At 40.5% G+C, this 18,361-nt stretch overlaps 1 protein-coding gene across 1 annotated transcript in view; it reads left to right on the forward strand.

The window, feature by feature from the left end:
* agmo (alkylglycerol monooxygenase) overlaps positions 1-18,361 on the forward strand; it is a 67,795-nt gene that overhangs the window by 3,346 nt on the left and 46,088 nt on the right. Inside the window, exons 2-3 of the mRNA XM_031279536.2 lie at positions 1,257-1,387; positions 2,189-2,340. Coding sequence (XP_031135396.1) covers positions 1,257-1,387; positions 2,189-2,340 — 283 coding nt within the window. The remainder of the gene's footprint in view (positions 1-1,256; positions 1,388-2,188; positions 2,341-18,361) is intronic.

Raw genomic sequence — 18,361 nt, forward strand, 5'->3', positions numbered from 1 at the left:
AAGTTGGAAATACAGAAAAAACTGTTATTGTTGACAAAGAGGAACTTCTTAATTTAACTTTAGTCACTTAAATTAAAGTAATGATCTCAAAGATTTTTTATTTATATAAATGTCTGTTAAGTCACTATCTAGCCTATCACTGAACTAAGTAACACAATGGCGATATGGCCCACTGATGAAAGCCCTTGCATTTGCAGTATTTCAAACTGGGTGTCAACTTTAGATGCCCGACATGTGTCGTCATCCAAAGTTGTCTGTGCAGTTTAATGGGCATTAACTCTGTCTGTTTGAACCACTAGTACAACAGATGAACAACTGTGTTAAAACATGTCTGGTTTTTTGATTAAAAGGCAAAGGTTTACAGAAAAATGTAAGAAGAAAAGTTAGCTACTATTCCCAAGATGCATTTCCAATCACCAAGCTCATAATAGTGTTGCTGCTAACAACAACTTTAAGCTGAGGATTAAACTTTAGAAACCTGAAAATACATCAACAGTTTAAATCAGTTTAGTTTTGGGTGTGCCAAGCGTAACAGCCCCAGCCTTCTGGAACAAAAAAATGATAATTAGCAAACTTGCACATCAGAGAATGACCTCTAAGTAAAAAAATAAATTGAGATAAATGTCTTTTTTTTTTCCTTCTTAGATTTAATTATTCTTAAAAGGTCAGCTAGCAAGCTTTACCTGCTAGCAAAACGTCATTTTGGCTACTTTAGCTAACAGGCTAACTAGCTTAACGCTATCTCTATTACTTTGTTTTGCTGTACTTTATCAGTGAACATCAAGACAACTGACTTTCATGGTGTGGTTTGTTAGCACTGATGTTTAAAGCAACCAATGAGATCATTTCTTCCACCAGTGCAGTTCTGCTCAGAAAAATGTTTGTGATTGCCAATACGCTGTGGCTTGACCAGTTGCTCAGTCTGGTACAGTGAAACAAACAGCACGGATCACAAAACATGAAAGTCCTGCAAGCTTTTAGCTCATCTGCCAAGACAAATATCCAAGCTCAACACAACTGCTAAAAACAACAGTGGACTTGAAACTGTCTTGTTTTCACAGTATGGAATAGTGCTGAATCATGAGTGTGTGTGTGTGTGTGTGTGTGTGTGTGTGTGTGTGTGTGTGTGTGTGTGTGTGTGTGTGTGTGTGTGTGTGTGTGTGTGTGTGTGTGTGTGTGTGTGTGTGTGTGTGTGTGTGTGTGTGTGTGTGTGTGTGTGTGTGTGTGTGTGTGTGTGTGTGTGTGTGTGTGTGTAGGCTACTCCTTTCTTTATAGGGCTGATGGTGCTGGAGCTGGTGGTGGGCGTGCTGAAGACAGGAGCCCCAGTGGTCACCATCAGTGATGGAGTCACCTCAATATCTGCTGGAATGATCTCCAGACTCCCACTGTGAGTGTTTAGGCAGCTCATAGTCAGGTCACACTGTAAAAAAGAAGAAAGAAGAAAAAAGTAATGTGCTACTTGACTTTTTTTTATCACACCTTTGTATCTATATCATAGCTGCCTTTCCTGTTTCCAATAAAAAATAAATGGCATCCGCGTGATTCGTGTAGATCAGAAAACGCTTTTTTTGATTGTTGTAATTGCTGTTAAAAGGACCATAACCTCGTCCATAGTGAGGTGATGTGATGTGGGCAACAGGAAATCGGTGCATCAGGTGGTACATTGTGTTATTCAGTTATAGTAGCATTATTGTGGAAAGCACCATAACCAATTTCATCATAATTTGTTATTTGCTGGTATGATTTAGATGTATACAGTATACAGTACCTATGCAGGAAATAGCTATACTTAACTGTGTGCTAGAGCTGCAAAGAATAATCGATTAATTGATAAGTTGTCAACTATTAAATCAACCGTCATTTTGATAATCGATTCATCAGTTGAGTCCTTTTTTTAACAAACATTTTTTAACATTCTCTGATTCCAGCTTGTTTCGGGCTTTGGAAAACACTGATCAACATTTTTCACCATTTTCTGACATTTTATAGATCAAACAACTAATTGATTAATCGAGAAAATAATCGACTATGACAATTTGACATTAGTTGCAGCCCTAGTGTGCTATAGTCAAACCTAAGTCCTTGCTCAAACGGACACGAACTGAACAGCACAACTGTAACATGAACAGCATATTGTACTAACACACTGTGGACTGACATAGAGCTCTGACTCTCCCTCCCCCCTCAGTTTGTTAATGAGAGGCTGTGAGCTGACTGCTTACATGTACTTGTGGAACCATTACCGCCTGGTGGAGCTGCCATGGGACTCTGCCTGGACCTGGTGGTTCACCCTCCTGGGCACGGACTTCTGCTACTACTGGGTCCACCGCTTTGCTCACGGTACCAGCACAAGACACTCACACTGATGTACACAACCCACAAAGCAGGATATAGGTATTCACAGCAGCAGTTATGTTGCCAAGTATCAGTCGCTGTATGGTTTCTGCACTGCGTATTAAGCCCAGTTTAGACCAAAGATTCACGACGAGACAAAACCGTATTAAAAACGATGCAGGGAAAAGTTGCAGCGGTCTGAACCGGCCTGTCTCAGCTTGGCTCAAGCCAGCTGATGCTGTCGCTTGCGACTCAGCTTGTCGAGTCGCCAGAGGCTGGTTTTAGAACGTAAGGGACGTCACCTGTTTCCACAGCCAATAGCAAAGTCCGCTGGTAAAGTCAACTACTAACCATAGAAATAAAATTATCCATAATCCATTGTATTTCTATGTTACAAACCGTCAACTGGTCGAAATGGCAGAGTTTTAGACGGAGGCTCAATGAGCGCCCTTGAGCAGGGTATGTGGTTAAGTGAGCTAGACTGTGATTAAAGAGAGGGAGCGACGTTAGAACAAAGCAGTGAAACCGAGAAAACAAACGTTTTCACTGTTGCATCACTACTAGAAATGCAACTGTAGCAAGTATCTCTCTATCACTATCCTCATTCATATTTTAGGACGCTACAAATTATATCTATCTACAAAAAAGCCTGCAAAGTCAGAAGTCAGAACAGAAAGTACAGAGAGCCGATGCTATGGAGACGATACCCTTGTTTCGTCGCATTGGTGTACACCGGCAGGTTTCAGAACGTTGCAGACCGGCACATTGCAAGTAGTTGCAAGTTTTACTCGTCTTCAGCAATGTAACTTTTGTAATGAACACTTTTGTTCCTGGAAATAGCCTGGTCCCAAATAGCTAGCTCTTAGCAAACGACTTGTATACTCTAGCATTGCTAGGGGACGCAACTATGTCAAGGCAGGTGTATTGCTCAGGACCAAAGGAAGCCCAGTGTCGAGTGTGAAGGTGTTATGATGAGAAAAGCTGCAAGCAGCAATAACATGGGCCAAGCAATCGGCCTGTTGTGAACAGGCATGTTTTGAACGGGCACGGCACTAATACTAACAAAAAACTACAAAGCCAGCTGATGATAAATGGTTGCAAAATCTTGATTTAGTTGCCATCCCTGCAGGGAGGAGCACACAAGATAGCACACACATCATGCTGTCCTGGAAGTTGCGGAGGAAGCAATTATTTTTGAGTTACATGCAGCTGGTTTTGAGCTGTGCAGATGTGAGAGGCCGTGGTCTCCAGAGGGCTATGGTCTTAACTCTGATCTCTCACAGCAACAAGCTGTATACAATATAGTCACGACTCTAAAGCAGCGACGTCCTGCAGCATCACTATAAAAGCAGGAATAAAAAATATCTACCGGATACAGTATTTTGACAGTAGTAGCTCGACATCTTTTAAAAACCACTCTTCCAGATGCCAGATGCTCGACTGCCACACAGCACACCGGAAGAGAATTATTTATTTGGGGCCTGCACTGATGTTTATTTGTGTCAGTGGCACATCATGCCGCCTGCCATCTAGTCCACATAGTTTTGGCTGAAAGTCCAGAATCTGGCTAAACAGAAGCTGTGTGTTTAAAAGGTCTCGCCAAGAACTGCCCGACATGATTTTGAGGTGACAGAGAGCATTGCTTCAGGATGCTCTGTGAGTTGGAGCCTCTATAGATTAGAACGTCCACTCCTGTTATTGGTCGGATGTGTCTGGGTGCGGGAGCAAGAAAGTAAATACAGGAAGAAGGTCCTGTGTTCTGGACTAGTGAATATTTCTTGCATCTCCATGGTCAAACCAGCTCATTTCATTAAAACGATCAGACATTGTTTCGCGAGAGACGTTACTACGTATGCTCTGGTCACCGAGACTTCGCTCTGCCGGCGTCTGTCTCCAATTTTAGTTGTAGCTGGTTTGACACAGAGATGTGAGTGACGGACGCCGAGCTTGACTGCAGTCTATTTCTGTAATAGAAACACTGCAAGCTGCTACAGTTTGCTGCTCTTCTGCATCGCAGATTGCTAAACACACCTGACTACAGGAGACATCAGCTCAGACTTGCGGAGTATAGTAGTGTATAGTTGGTGCGGTTCGAGTACGGATCACATTCTCACCACAAACGACGCGCTCCAGAGTTCGATTGAAAGCGTACCGAGACCACCTCTTCAAGCAGGTCTTGGTACGCTTGTTTGGTCCGCTTTTGGTGCGCGCCAGAGTTCGATTGCCGCGTTCTCACCTCCCCAAACGAACAACACCAGCGGGGCAAACGAACTCTAGGTCGATTCAACCGAACTAAACGAGGCCCTTTGTCCCCTCTGTCCCATCAAATAAAGGCCAAAAAAGCCCAAAAAAGATTCTTAAAAAAAAGAAAAAGACGCTGGATAAAAGACATTAAGTAAGATAATGTTACATGTGTTGTGGAACATAGCTAAGCTAGCTAGCTAGCAAACAAGCCGAGCATCAAGCAGGGTGACGTAAATTGTGCGAGACGAGATACAGTATGTAGTTCACTGAGCGGTTTCATACAAAACTAAGTGGTACTGTGACAAACCTACGACAAACTGTGAATTTCTTCACTTGCAAAATTTTCTTTTAAAGTGCTCATATTATGCTCATGTTCAGGTTCATCATTGTATGTATAGGTTAGGGCTGCACGATTATGGCCAAAATGATAATCACAATTATTTTGATCAATATATTGATCACGATTAATTATCACGATTTGTTGATTTTAACCAAAACAAATTTTATTGTCACATAGGCTAATCATAACAGCTTTCACATCCATATTGTGCTACATTCCTCCTCTGTCGAAGGATACTATGAAGGAGTATGCCATTTCAGCTGTTGTGCGACCGCTTTCCAAACATGCGCGTTTGCCGTGAAAAGATACAAGCAACGCAATTTTCTGTTCACGTTAACAGCGCATGTTAAAATCCGGTGCCAATATGGCAGCGGTGCCCGGTATCTACCGGACGAAATAGCAACGCGGATTACGGTGCCCCTTAAATGTCTGCGTTGCGCTCTGATGCTGCATGTCACGCTAGTTAACACTAATAACACGTTACACAGCAGCTAACGTTAGCCTACCGTTAGCTACAGTAGTAACTGGATTAAACACGGCTAAAATGCTGACAGTTAAACGGTGTAGTGTGACTGTATTTCACTGTAGAGGATTCCAACAGCGGGACGTTCAACAGTCTGCCGCTAAAGTATTGAGCTAAAAGACTCAAACTAGCACTGGTCACTGCTGCTGTCTGAAAAACAACACAGACGGGACAAAATGTTGCATTTACTGGTAAACTGGTAAACCTCGTGACGACTTATGACCGACTGCTATCTGTTGTGGAATTTTCCTCACGTTACTCTGTCCTCTATGACTGTCTACATCTAAACTAAGCTGCGCGATGCAGGGAACAACTCTGATTGGCTCATGGAGGCACGTGATCAGAGAGTGGTTTACGGAGCTTTGGAACAAAAAAAACTTTGATACAGAGCGTTCTATGAACGGAATGAATCATTTTAAATATTGCTCGATCACGTGAATTTGATCGTGGGAAGCCAAAATCGTGATCGTGATTAAAATTTGATTAATTGTGCAGCCCTAGTATAGGTTATATCAGAATAGGTTTACATGGTTTAATTTTCAAAAAACATCATATTTTTGTTGTACTGCACATTGCTGCAGCTCCTCTTTTCACCCTGTGTGTTGAGCTCTCTGTTTTAGCTACAGAGTGAGACATCTCACTTCTGTTCCATCTTTGTTGGGAGTAACACATGCATAGTAGCTAGGTAAGGACTACTAGCCAGTCAGTTGCAGAGTATGAGGGAGTGCCATGCTAGCAGCTAGGCGAGCATTATAACGTGTGTTCCAAAGTGACCACGTTTGTCTCTGAAGTAAAGGCTGGACTACAATAGAGCTGTTTGGGGCAGTTTGTGAACAGTGTTTTCTGTTGGAGATGGTAAGTCCCTTTGGGGTGAACTTTGGGCTTTTTCACTTTGTAAACCTATAACGTGCACAAAAAAGATATATAACCCAATAAAGGAAAGGGAAAAAGCCAAAAAGCATAATATGAGTACTTTAAATTGATGGACATCATATGTGTAATTCATGGCTCAATTCAAACAGGATCAGAGGAGGGACTTCGCCTTTCTATAGAATCTCCCTGCTTCTAACATGCACTGAAGGTAGTGAGGACAGTCTTGGGCAGTGTCCCTGTTTACGATGCTAGTGGCCCGAGGCTAGAAGCTCCTCCTGCGCCTCTCAGTGCTGGCCTGGTAATGTCCTTATATGTGTGTATGTGCAAGATAAAGATCAAGGACAGTGAATGTATCAACTTGCATTGGCATTAACAAATCAATACTTGTAGCTGTGCGTCCTTGAAACCCAAATAATTAAATCCAAAGTCTTCCTCAAACTGATAGTAAACTCAGTATGAACTTAGTCGACTTTTCGACATATAGTTTCAGCCATAATCAAAATAAAAAAAAATAAAAAGATGCCAATACATTGAAGTCCTTGTTGCTAGATTAACTTTTTCCTAACAACAAACATTTTTCTAACAACAAATTTTCCAATTAAAAGAAGAAAATCCCTGTACTTCCTTTTGCTTATTTTGTTCGTTTTGTGTATCTGCATGTCTTTTTGTTATTAGATGTATTTATTTTAGTTTTCTTGGTGAATATGTCAAAGTGTGTAATGTGTAGGTCGTTTTGTGACAGAATCAAACCAAACCAAACCCAGTACCTCTGTTGGAAAAAAAACTTGGCATGCTGCCGTTGAAGCAAATTGGGGTGGATCCATTTTTGTTAGTCATCCCTCATTCATTTGAGTCTGATTAATCATGTAAACAAAGCTCCAGAGTTTTGATAATCTAGGAAACCAGGCTAGGCAGCACACATTGGTTTTCCATGTGTGTGACCTTATTTTTAGAATTCCAGCTGTAATGTGTGTCCGAATGAAGTGTGTGTTCCTGCCATTCCTGCCCTCATTGTCTGACGATGCAGAGGAATGACGCTCACAGTATCACATATCCGCTCGGTTTATTTGGTCGGAATTCTTTTATTTTTGAACTGCAGAATCATTTTTACATCTAAAAAAGAAAAAAAAAAAAAAAAAAAAAAAAAGAAACCTTTCCACTTACTTTCATTTCCTCTCCTTCCAGCCTTTTGCCGTTGTTATTATGGAACGTTTTGGGCTTGCAGATAATTGTCTGGTGCTGAGTGCCCGCAGCGCTCACTCAGGATATAAGCTTTTCCCCTTGTTACCAAACTGAAGCGGTTCTCCCCGACCGCAGGACAGGCTCGGCACGGTCCTTACTCGTCACTCTGGTCAGCCGAGGTCACATCGGTCAACTTGATTTTGACCTCTGGCTTTTTCTAGAGCAAGGTTCAACCAAAACCTTCCAGTGTGTGGGCTGGATGTTGCCTATACTGGAGCACTGAGGAATGAGGCAGATGTAGGAGGGTAGAAAGTATTTTCCAGCAGTTTAATGAGTGTCAAATTGTCATGTAACGCTGCTCTAGAAGTCTTATTTTATTGCACTAATATCTCGGAACAGTTTTACAAGCTTGCCGGTTTTTGCTTCAAAACAGCATGAACACTGTGTCTATAATCCTTTTGTGTCAAAACATATGCATTATAAATCTTAATATTGCATAATAAGGGAAGGATTACGATAGAAAACTGCAAAAAGAGGCAAAAGTGACATCCTCTGCTGGGAAATACGAGCCCTTATTAGCCTCAGTGTAGAATATCATTTTTAGTTTGACCAGTTTTATGGCCCTTTGTTTCCCTCTCATGACTTCCACATGAAAGGACAGCTCGAAGATAATTAAGTGGAAAGTGCTTTGAAAGGTCGTCAGCCTGTGCAGATGCCATCTACACGGAGGAGACATTACCGCTTGGCTTTGCTCTTGCCAGACGCTGTGATCTTGGAGATAACAACAGATTGAAAGGAAAGGGGGCTGCCCATGTCTGCAGGCTTTTGGATGGAATTCAGGATTCTGCATTGACAGAAATATTAGCAAAAAGCATGTGACTACACCATATTTGTGGCCTTTGGCTGGCATTAGGGTCTGCATAGACAGATACCAGAGGCAAATGAGGCTCCACACTTCAAACATTTGAATGATCTTCAAATGAAGTGCTTGTTTATCTAACCTCTTTATATCAGTAATTGCTTAAACTCTTATTACTGGTGCATGTCTCAGAATCAATAAACTGCAGCTTTAGTGAGTCCTACTTTCATAATGATCCTTTGTTACTGCGTTTTTTTTCTTCTTGTTTTTGAAGAAAAGAAATGTAAGTTTTCATTTTGCTGACAGATTGCTAGAAAGTGTATCTCCTCTAACCCCTGAAATAATATGACCCTTGCTCGCATTTAACCACCACTTAACCACATTTTCTAAACACAGTGGTTCAATAACCTGGTGACTGACGAAAATAGAAAATAAATTCCTATTTCGCCCACATTTTGTCTGCTGCCTTCCCTGTCAGACAGACTATATATGTCCAACACTTTCCTATTCTGAACCGGCCTGGAACCAGATGGTTTTGAGTGAGCATGAGGCCGACTTGGTTCAGATGCGGCCATGTTGTTGACAGGCCTGTTGATTCTGTTTATTCTACCCTCATATCGCAAGCGCCACTAATAGCAGCTCTGCTCTCGGGCGGCATCTATATCCAGGCATGCCAGCCAGGCTGAGGCCATTAATCAGCCAGTCAGCTGTCCGTACTCTGATTATATGTGAGGTAATGCAGTTACGCTGCAGTCGTCTCCCCACACTGACTGCTGCTGCTCTGTGTTACACTTATAGCTCAGATTCATCAGAGAACCACTTAAAGGCTAGGGTTGGGCATCGTTTTGATTTCAACAATTCTGATTCCAATTCCGATTCTTCCTTTCGATTCCGGTTCTTATCGATTCTGATTCTTTGAGGGGTGGAGTGTTAATGGGTCACATGCCTATTTCACAGAGAAGAGGAGATTCTTATTTTTATTCAATGGTGGTTTACAGTTTTATTGGGCTTTTTCAATGTAAAGTAAAGCCACACTTGAGTGCCGCTTACTGTGCTCCATGGCTGCAACACAACAAGCCTGGAAATATGGTGGCTGCTACGGAAACCAGACCTTGCGCATGTTCAATTTGGAACCCATGATTGGATTCAAAACCAAATTTTTCCAAACGATTCCAATAAATAAACGATTCCATTGAAATCGTAATTTTTGAAACGATTCTAAGATGGAACCAGTTCTCGATGCCCAATCCTATCAAAGGCCCTGTGAAATGGTAGCATTATTTCCTTAATGTGATGTGTTGAAACTGGATAGTGATGGGTTGATTTTAAGTGTAAACCAATCAACCAATCAGCTGCTAGTTATTGAGAGAAAGGCAGTTTGATCCGACTGGAAAGGCAGAAATCTGGGATTGTTGAAAAATTTGTGATGCCGTTTTGTTTTGGTTTACCCATCAGTGCAGATTGTTGACGGTCATGAGAGGAACATGGAGAATTCTTTGGACGGCAATCAAACACTGTGGTCTATGTTTGTACTCGAAGACACATCAGCCAATTTAGACCTTCAGCGACCAAACGCAGGCTCCATCAAAATTGTAAAACAAAATCCCACACTGTGACTGCTGCTATGACACATTTACAAACCGACCAATAAGAATACAACATGAAATGATACTCTGGAAGTTGGCATAATGCTACTTCTAAAAACATTTTCCCTCTTTTCTCGCAGTGACGTGCTTCATAGTCCTCATTAGTCTTTTCAAAACACAGCAGCAGTGCTGATAGATGACTCCAGTTGATGTCTCTGTTTTTTTTTTGGAGGTTTTTTTTACATCGTATTGCTACGACAGACATGACATGCCTCAAAATCTATATCGTACAGTCTGAAACAGTGTGACATGCAATTAACTTGTGAAATTGTTGTTATCACACGTTCTGAAAGGGCCTTTAACAGCATATTGTTTGCATGTATCAGGTGCTGCAAGAAAACAGCCTGAAGCCACAAAATCATGTCCCTCCTTTTTTCCAGTCGGTCTCTGATGTATTGTACCTTAGTGTATTTTGTCTTGCTGATTCTCGCCTGCCCTTTAGTTCAGTTCCTCTTAAGATCATTATTTCTGTTTTGCCTGCACAGCCTGATTGTTTCCTATGTTGCCTGTGATCCTGATGTCCTTGATTTTATATATATATATATATATATATATATATATATATATATATATATATATATATATATATATATATTAGGGCTGTCAATCGATTAAAAAAAATTAATCTAATTAATTACATACTCTGTAATTAATTAATCGAAATTAATCGCATACATAATTAACGGTGCCTGAACCGATACTTTTTAAGAAAGTAAAAAAAGAAAAGAAAAACAAAGGGTACTAAACAACAGTTGGTGACATTAAAGAACGGCTTGTTTATTGCTAAGGCCATATGGTCAAAATTAAATGATTTAATAATAATGTATAACAATAACAATAACTTATTTCACTAGTAAATTGCTGTTGAACGACAATAACAACCACCAGATGGGAAAAGGACATTTACAATAACTTAAAATGCACCACGAGGCTGTAGTTTACCAGTTTCATTGAACGCACCGTCTGTGTTGTTTTTCCAACGGCTAAAACACAGTCACACTTTACACCGTTTAGCGTTAGCTGTCAGCATTTTAACCGTGTTTAATCCAGCTACTAGCTAGCGGTAGGCTAATGTTAGCTGCTGTCGAGTATAGTGTTAACTAGCATCACGTGCAGCGGTGTTTGTGTTGCCTGTATGGTCTGTTTCAGAGCATCAGAGAGAAGTGCAGACATATCAGTGGCACCAGATTTCGGTAGCCAGGGTTGGCAGGAAGAAGATTTTTACAAGTAAATGTTCCAATTAATGATCCAGGCAGCACATTCTCGTCTCCCTCCTTCATTTTACAGTCCAATGGTGGCTAGAACAGCTGGAATGGATTAATCTGCGTTAAAAAAAATAACGCTATTATTTTTTCTCAGATTAATTAATCGAAATTAACGCGTTATTTTGACAGCCTTTTATTTATTTATATATATATATATATAGAATTAGAAATCGGGAAGGTGGCAGCCAAATAAATGAATATAAAGCTACTAGTTTTGAATATTCATATAAGTAATAAGTGACATCAGTGACTCCCCTTCTTTCAGAATACTAGCTCTGTATATGATATATGAATGAGTTAAAGTTAATAACAATTGTGTGACAGTGGTGAAATAAGTTGTTTTGGGCAATATAAAAGCATATGAAAACGGACGGGAAGTTCCTTCAAAAGTTTAAAAACTGTAAAAACATATTCCAAAAATTGGAGCAGAAAATAAGGTGTATATATATCCACAGAAATTTTGGAAATCAGTTTGTCCCTGTTGAGACGACCCTCAGCTCCCTCAGGTCCCCCTTTTTTATGCTATCTAGCACCTTACTACATCCTCTATATCTGTTTGCTGATGTGTCCACACCCCTCCCACTCCTTTGGCACTGCAGACAGCAGCAGTTATTAAGACAAACAGATGTGCTCAGCACTCCTCCGCTGTCCTCCGTCCCCGAGGAGACGCAGCCGATGTGGATGTTATTGTTTAAAGGTCCTCCCGGCGGTGTGGCAGGACGGAGGTGGTGGGGGTGAGGGGGGGGTTAACTTGCCCCCGGGCGGCCAAGGCTCCATAAATCTTTACCGTGACGGCGAGTTCCTGGCCCGGTGCAGGTTGCAGTGCCGACAAAAGAATCCGGGCCCCCACTGTTTTTGCTGGTTCTGTCGGCATGGTTGGGTCAGGATGTGGGGTTCTCGCTCACGGCAGCAGAAGAGACCAAGCGAAAGGCCTCATGGGAGGCAGAGATAACATCAACAGTGATCTATAGGTCACTGTGCTCTCACTCTCTGTCTGCTGTGTGTGCGATGAAAGAGAGAGAGAACGTCTACTGAGAGAGAGAGACTGGTCTGTTTGAACCTAGACCACCTATGTCCACAGAGCCTGTATGCACTGCATTTAAGCAAAGTGTAGAAAAGAAAAGTGTGTTATGATCGTTGAGAGGGTCGCTGAGCTCAGCAGAGGCCACAGTCCGGCTGTCTGCTGCCCTCGTGTGCTCCCCTCGCTACACGGACAGACTTCCCTCTGTCAACAGCTGACAGATGGACAAACCTGTACTGATTGGAGGGAGGAAGTGTGAATATGAAGGATGAATATGAGTGGTAATGCCTCACACGTGGATTGCTTTAAAAAGTTACACCGTTTTTTTTTTTCACAACCTGGGTGTCTTTAGTTCTCACCATTCATCATTTAACCTTTTTATTAAGCAATGTTAAGTGGTGGGATCTATGGACAAGGTAGCATTGGTAGAAAGGAAGTTCAATAGGTCAAGGAATTATCACAAAGGTTGTAAACCAGTCTCCAGTTTTGCCAATAAAATCTTTATTGGAAAAATTAAAATTACCATCAAACTACAGTACTTTCTGTTACTGTAATTGTTAGAACACGATTACACTATTGTACTGGATGTTTTGGGTGTGACATTAAGCAGAATTTTGAAAAAGAAATAACTATCTTAAAGACTCCTTATTTTAGACTTTAGACTAATTTCTTTGGTGTTTCTAAACTTCACTCTCCAGTACCACTGTGTACTAAGACACCTTTCCCCTTCCATCTTCTTATTGTGAATTTTGAATACTTTCTGTGGTTTGTGCCGTTTGTTTTGTCTGTTCAGCAGAGGTTGCTGCCCATGCCGACTACCTGGTTCTTTTCTTCCATATTCTAATGTAACTACTGCTGTCGCCTCTGCTGGAGTATGAAGTAAATCTGTTGATTTTTTATTTTCTTGATTAGTCATTTAATCTACCCAAGAAAGAACCACCTAAAATCTATGGAAGATTTAAAATGCCTAAATAAAAATGAATAAAGTGAAATAGAAAACACACTGTTATATGTTCATTTCGTTTTACATATGCATTTACTGTGCCATAATTAAGTTTTGGCATTGGTAATGCGTCTCCTTTTTAGAAAAGAAAAAGGAATTAAGGTAATTAATGTTGACAGTTAATGACAGTGTTTTGCTTGAAGTATTGGCAGGTTTAAGCTGCCCTCTACTTGACAACACTGGGATGCAGTACTCCTCTCCACTTTGTTTTCTGTGTTGGGAAATTCATGTCACAATGAAAAACAATTATTAGACCGTTATTGGCTACAAAAAGCTAAATAATTGCCCTTTTGACCTGTTTTTTATTTAATTATGACACCGTGAATGCATACTTAAAAATGTTACAATGGGTGTTGTTTTTCACTTTATTTCTTTGTTTTTTTTGTTTTTATTTAGGCATTTTGAATCTTCCATAAACGGTGGGTTCTTATAGCCTCAAACATAAAAACGACCTTGATTGCTCCTTTTGTCTTTGCAACAGAGAGTGGTAAAAGAGAGAGCAAAGAATAAAACCGTTTCATATCTATGAGTGGTTTGGATTTCAGTAGGTTAGAATTATTATAATGGTTAGTGATAGAATGTTGTTTATATTAAAATATAATAGAAAAGGCCATTTTACATCACCCTTCACTTTCTATACATAGTTTTTACACCCTGTTTGTGAGAGCTGTAAGTGGGCCTGACCAGGGTTAGTGTGTTTAGTTTAGTGCGTGTGACTGAGCTGTGTGGACAGCATGAAGTATGGCAGCGGCAGAGGGGAGTTGGCCGACTGTCCCACCGAGTCCAGCGCGCGCTGTTTGGGTTGGCACCCCATCCAAGAGCCCTCCAATCCAAACACTGGAGGGCTGTTCACAGGCCATTAGCGCTGTGATTGACAAGGCGGCCCACCACTCAGAGGGCTGCACATGAAGGACACTGTGTGTCAGTGCCAGGAGTTTGTCGCTGAGGGTGATGATTTGGCAGCTGATTGATGTAAATGTAAAAGCACTTCGTTAGCTTTTGGTGGCAAAGAGAGTGGATTTGAACCTTCTTCTATATGCTGATTATTTTTCTTTTTCACAAGTCATACTTTCTTTTTATGGCAGCATTATCAAGGCACAGATTGATCATAATCGGCACTCACTGTACTGCAGACCCACTGGAGCTGAATTTATGGAGCTCAATAGGACTTTGCTTTCTTGCGTTTATACGACTCTGGTTATGTAAGCACTGCTTCTGACAGGGTTGAAGTGGACGTAAACAGACTCTGTAAAAGTCTAACTCAGTCACGTAACATGACTGATGGTGACTTATAGGCCTTGATTATGTGTCATGATACAATTCAGCAGTTTGACCTGAAGTCTGCTGCCAGACCTCTTTTCGCAGCATGGTGAATCCTGGTGGTGAATACTGGAACAACATGACCAGTGGTGGAAGAAGTACAGGTATTCAGATCCTTTACTTAGGTTACAAATATCACACTGTGAAAATACTCTGTTACAAGTAAAAGTCCTACATTGAAAATGTTACTTAAGTAAAAGTATGCAAGTATCATCAGGAAAACGTAGTTGGTAAGTAATTAGTAAAAGTAAAAGTACTAAATGCAGAAAAATCCTCACATTTTAGAAACTGGAAACAATCCAAACAGTTCTGTCATCAACCAAGTATTTAATCATCTAATCATTTCAGCTGGTCTTGTAGACCTATATGTTGTTGGGTAGTTTATTATAAAACATATTTTTTTTAAAAGTTTTTTTAAAATGTGTTTTGTGTGCAAAAATCTTAACCTGTAAAGTAGTAGTAACTAAAGCTGTCAGATTATTGTAGTGGAGTAAAAACTACAATGTATCTCTCTGAAATGTAGCGGAGTAGAAGTAAGTAAAAAGAAAAGACTCAAGTAAAGTACAAGTACCTCAAATGTGTACTTAAAGGTTAACTACCGTTTTTTTCAACCCTATTTTCCTTTGTTTTTGTGTCTAAGTGACTGATGGGAACAACAATCTTTGACATTGGTCCAGTATTAAGCGAAACAAGCTACAATGTAAGTTAATAGGGCAATTGTCCAGCTTGTATTTACCTTCACAAAAGTGCTCGTTTTGCCGCTGACAGGCTCAGATTAAAATTCTAAGTGTCTGACAACAAGGTTTTTGAGGTCAACCTTTCTGTTAAAAAGTAAGATCCTTTTTTTAAACATAAAAACATCTGCGAAATTGCGTAAGCTAAAGCCACCAGACTCCATGTAAATAAACAGTAATTTTAGCATCGCAAAATACACTTCATTCAAAGTTGACAGAAACAAAATAAAACTATGAAAAGCTGTTTTGGGTTACCTTTCCACTTTTCTTACCATCACAACTCTAGTTTTGGCTGAAATAAACACATAGTTTACCGATTTACATGTGAAAATATGTTGGCTCTATACATGCTAAAAGTATTGCTTTTTTAAATGGAGTCTGGTGGGTTTAGCGCTAGCGACTTCAGAGCTGTTTCTGGTTAAACAGAAAGGTCTCAAAGAGGTTTTAAATTTAAAGGTTTATCTCTGAAGGGATCCTTTCCATAATGTTGACAGACACTTAAAATATTAATCTGAGCCTGTCAGTGGCAAAACGAGCACTAAAATAAAAACAGTAGTTACTCTTTAAGTACAGTACTTGAGTAAATGTACTTAGTTACATTCCACCACTGTACATGACAATATAAAATGCTTAGACTACAGACACTTACCATAGGAAATTGTCATCCAAATTACCTTAAAGGTATCTGCCCATGCTGGTATTTTTGGTTCATTAGTCCAGGTTTTGAGATATCTACCTTTACAAAAACCAGTGGAGGTGAATGGAAAAACAACATTTAAAGGGATACTTCACCGATTAGCATTAAGCTTTGTATCAGTAGAAACCCGGTAGTATTTTCGAATGACTTGACTGTGCTTCCCTCCCTCATGTCCCCCTGTGACTAGATATCTCTGTAGTGTGTGTCTGGAAAAAATCTGTGTGTTTTTTGTTTTTGTGCAAACATGGCTGAACAACAGTGTACCGGACTCCGCTATCCAGCTACCAGGCCTGCTAGCCTTCCGAGCAGATAGAGATGCTGCTCTGTCGGGGTAAGACTCGTGGAGGTGCCTTGTGCCTATGTTAACACGGACTGGTGCAGAAATGCGGTGCTTGTATCCAACTACTGCTCACTGCTGGTGGAGTTTGTGACTGTTAAATGCCGACCATTCTACATTTCCAGGCGAATTCACGGCTGTGTTTATACTCGGTGTTTACATCCCACCAAGCGGTAATGCTACCAATGCGTTAGCTGAACTTTACGGAGCTATCAGTGAGCTCCAAAGCGCACATCCGGATGGACTATTTGTTGTTGCTGGTGATTTTAACCATTCAAGTCTCAAGAAAGTTCTTATATTCTACCTTCACCTCACGGTGAACCTAACTTATAACAATCAGTGCTCTGTTACAAGTCTTTTGTTGTCTATTGTCTGTCCTGTCCCATGTCTGTCTTAAATGCTCTACTTTAACTAGTAATTGCACTTTATGTATGGTCTATAATGTGTGTGCACTAAATTTAGCCTGTCTCCTATGTCGTTTTTATATAATGTCGTTTTTAATATTTTAAATGTGTAACCACTTGAGCCATGGTGAAATGTTTTTTCGTTTCACTATATGCCGTGTATATGGTTGAAATGACAATAAAACCCACTTGACTTGACTTGACTGTCCTCTGTGACAAGTAGGCATGGCTTGGGAGTGGCCTTGTAGGGAAGCGAAGCAAGTGCATTCTGGGAGTTGTTGTCTTTCATCCACACGAGCCAAAAATACATTTTCTGGCTTTTCTCGGTCTAGAAGGCACCAACTTCTAAAATAATTTCACATTTCTACTACATAAATGACCCAATTTATAATTTAAATACATATTCATCTTTCCAGCGGTGAAATATGCCTTTAAAAAGGTCAAAATCTCTTTCCAGAATGTTCCAACAATGTCCCCGTTGCTCTGGATACTGATGCTTTTGAATTTAAGTAAGTCATTTTTCAATGTCGTGGGCCCTGCTGAATCACCACCCACATTGCCGATTTGTTCAGTGGTTCACATAGGTGTGGTGTTGTACCCGTTGACTGTTTTACTCCAGTTAGAGGAATAGCATGCATAGAATAACATACATGTGCATGCACACCTACCGTACATTCATGAAAAATGGCAACAGAAATGGCGAGGAAGTGTGGAGGAAATAGACACCGCTGTACAGGTTGTAGTAAGTTGATTTACATAAATAACAACCCTTAAAACTGACATATTTTTTCATTGTGGAAAACATTAACTCAGCTACAACCGCATATACAGCTTCTGTTTCAAATGAAAATAACGTCAGCTGGACACACCCATTACTTGCTACTGATATGGTTGCTGGATACTAGATACCGGACATTGGTTTGGATGAAACAAAACAAATTACCTCTCCTTAAAAGTGAAGTGAAACAAAAGAGCAAGACAAAGAAAATTCCACGATGTTTGTTTTATCCCAAATTGTTTGTCAGTGATTCACACGGCTGTTTTCCGATCTGCCAGCGCTATGGTTACAATCTGGTTGTTCAGGCACAATTGGTAGGAAATTAAATGAGAACAGAATCCTCTGATGTCAAAGTTGCACGCCCTGACCTTCTCCTAAAAAGGTTTTGTGTTGCTAAAACAAGGTTACTGCTACTTCCACCTTTGTTCCAGACAGACAACAGACATAATTCACACAACCACTTGAGGTCCTTATAATGTAAACATAAATATAGTGTTTTAGGGATTTGAATAATTGACTAATGCTGTCGTTTTTATTATGAGAAGAGTCTCATATAAGAAGTCATAACTGTCTATCACCTGATTAGCATGCACTCATGCTTGTTATTCCTGAGAAAGAGTGATTTGAAGCTCGCTGGAGGCCAGATGGAAGTGCCGTCCTCAGCGTTTCTTTGCTCTTGCTGGGAACGCAGACTCTGTGGCATTGGTTCTCACCATTAACGGGGCTTCCCTTCTGAATAGGCCCTGCCAAACTATGCAGTGTCCCGCCGAGTCCAGAGATGAGGACATGGGCTTGCAGTGA

Source organism: Sander lucioperca, chromosome 10, assembly GCF_008315115.2.
Source record: "Sander lucioperca isolate FBNREF2018 chromosome 10, SLUC_FBN_1.2, whole genome shotgun sequence".
NCBI lineage: Eukaryota > Metazoa > Chordata > Actinopteri > Perciformes > Percidae > Sander > Sander lucioperca.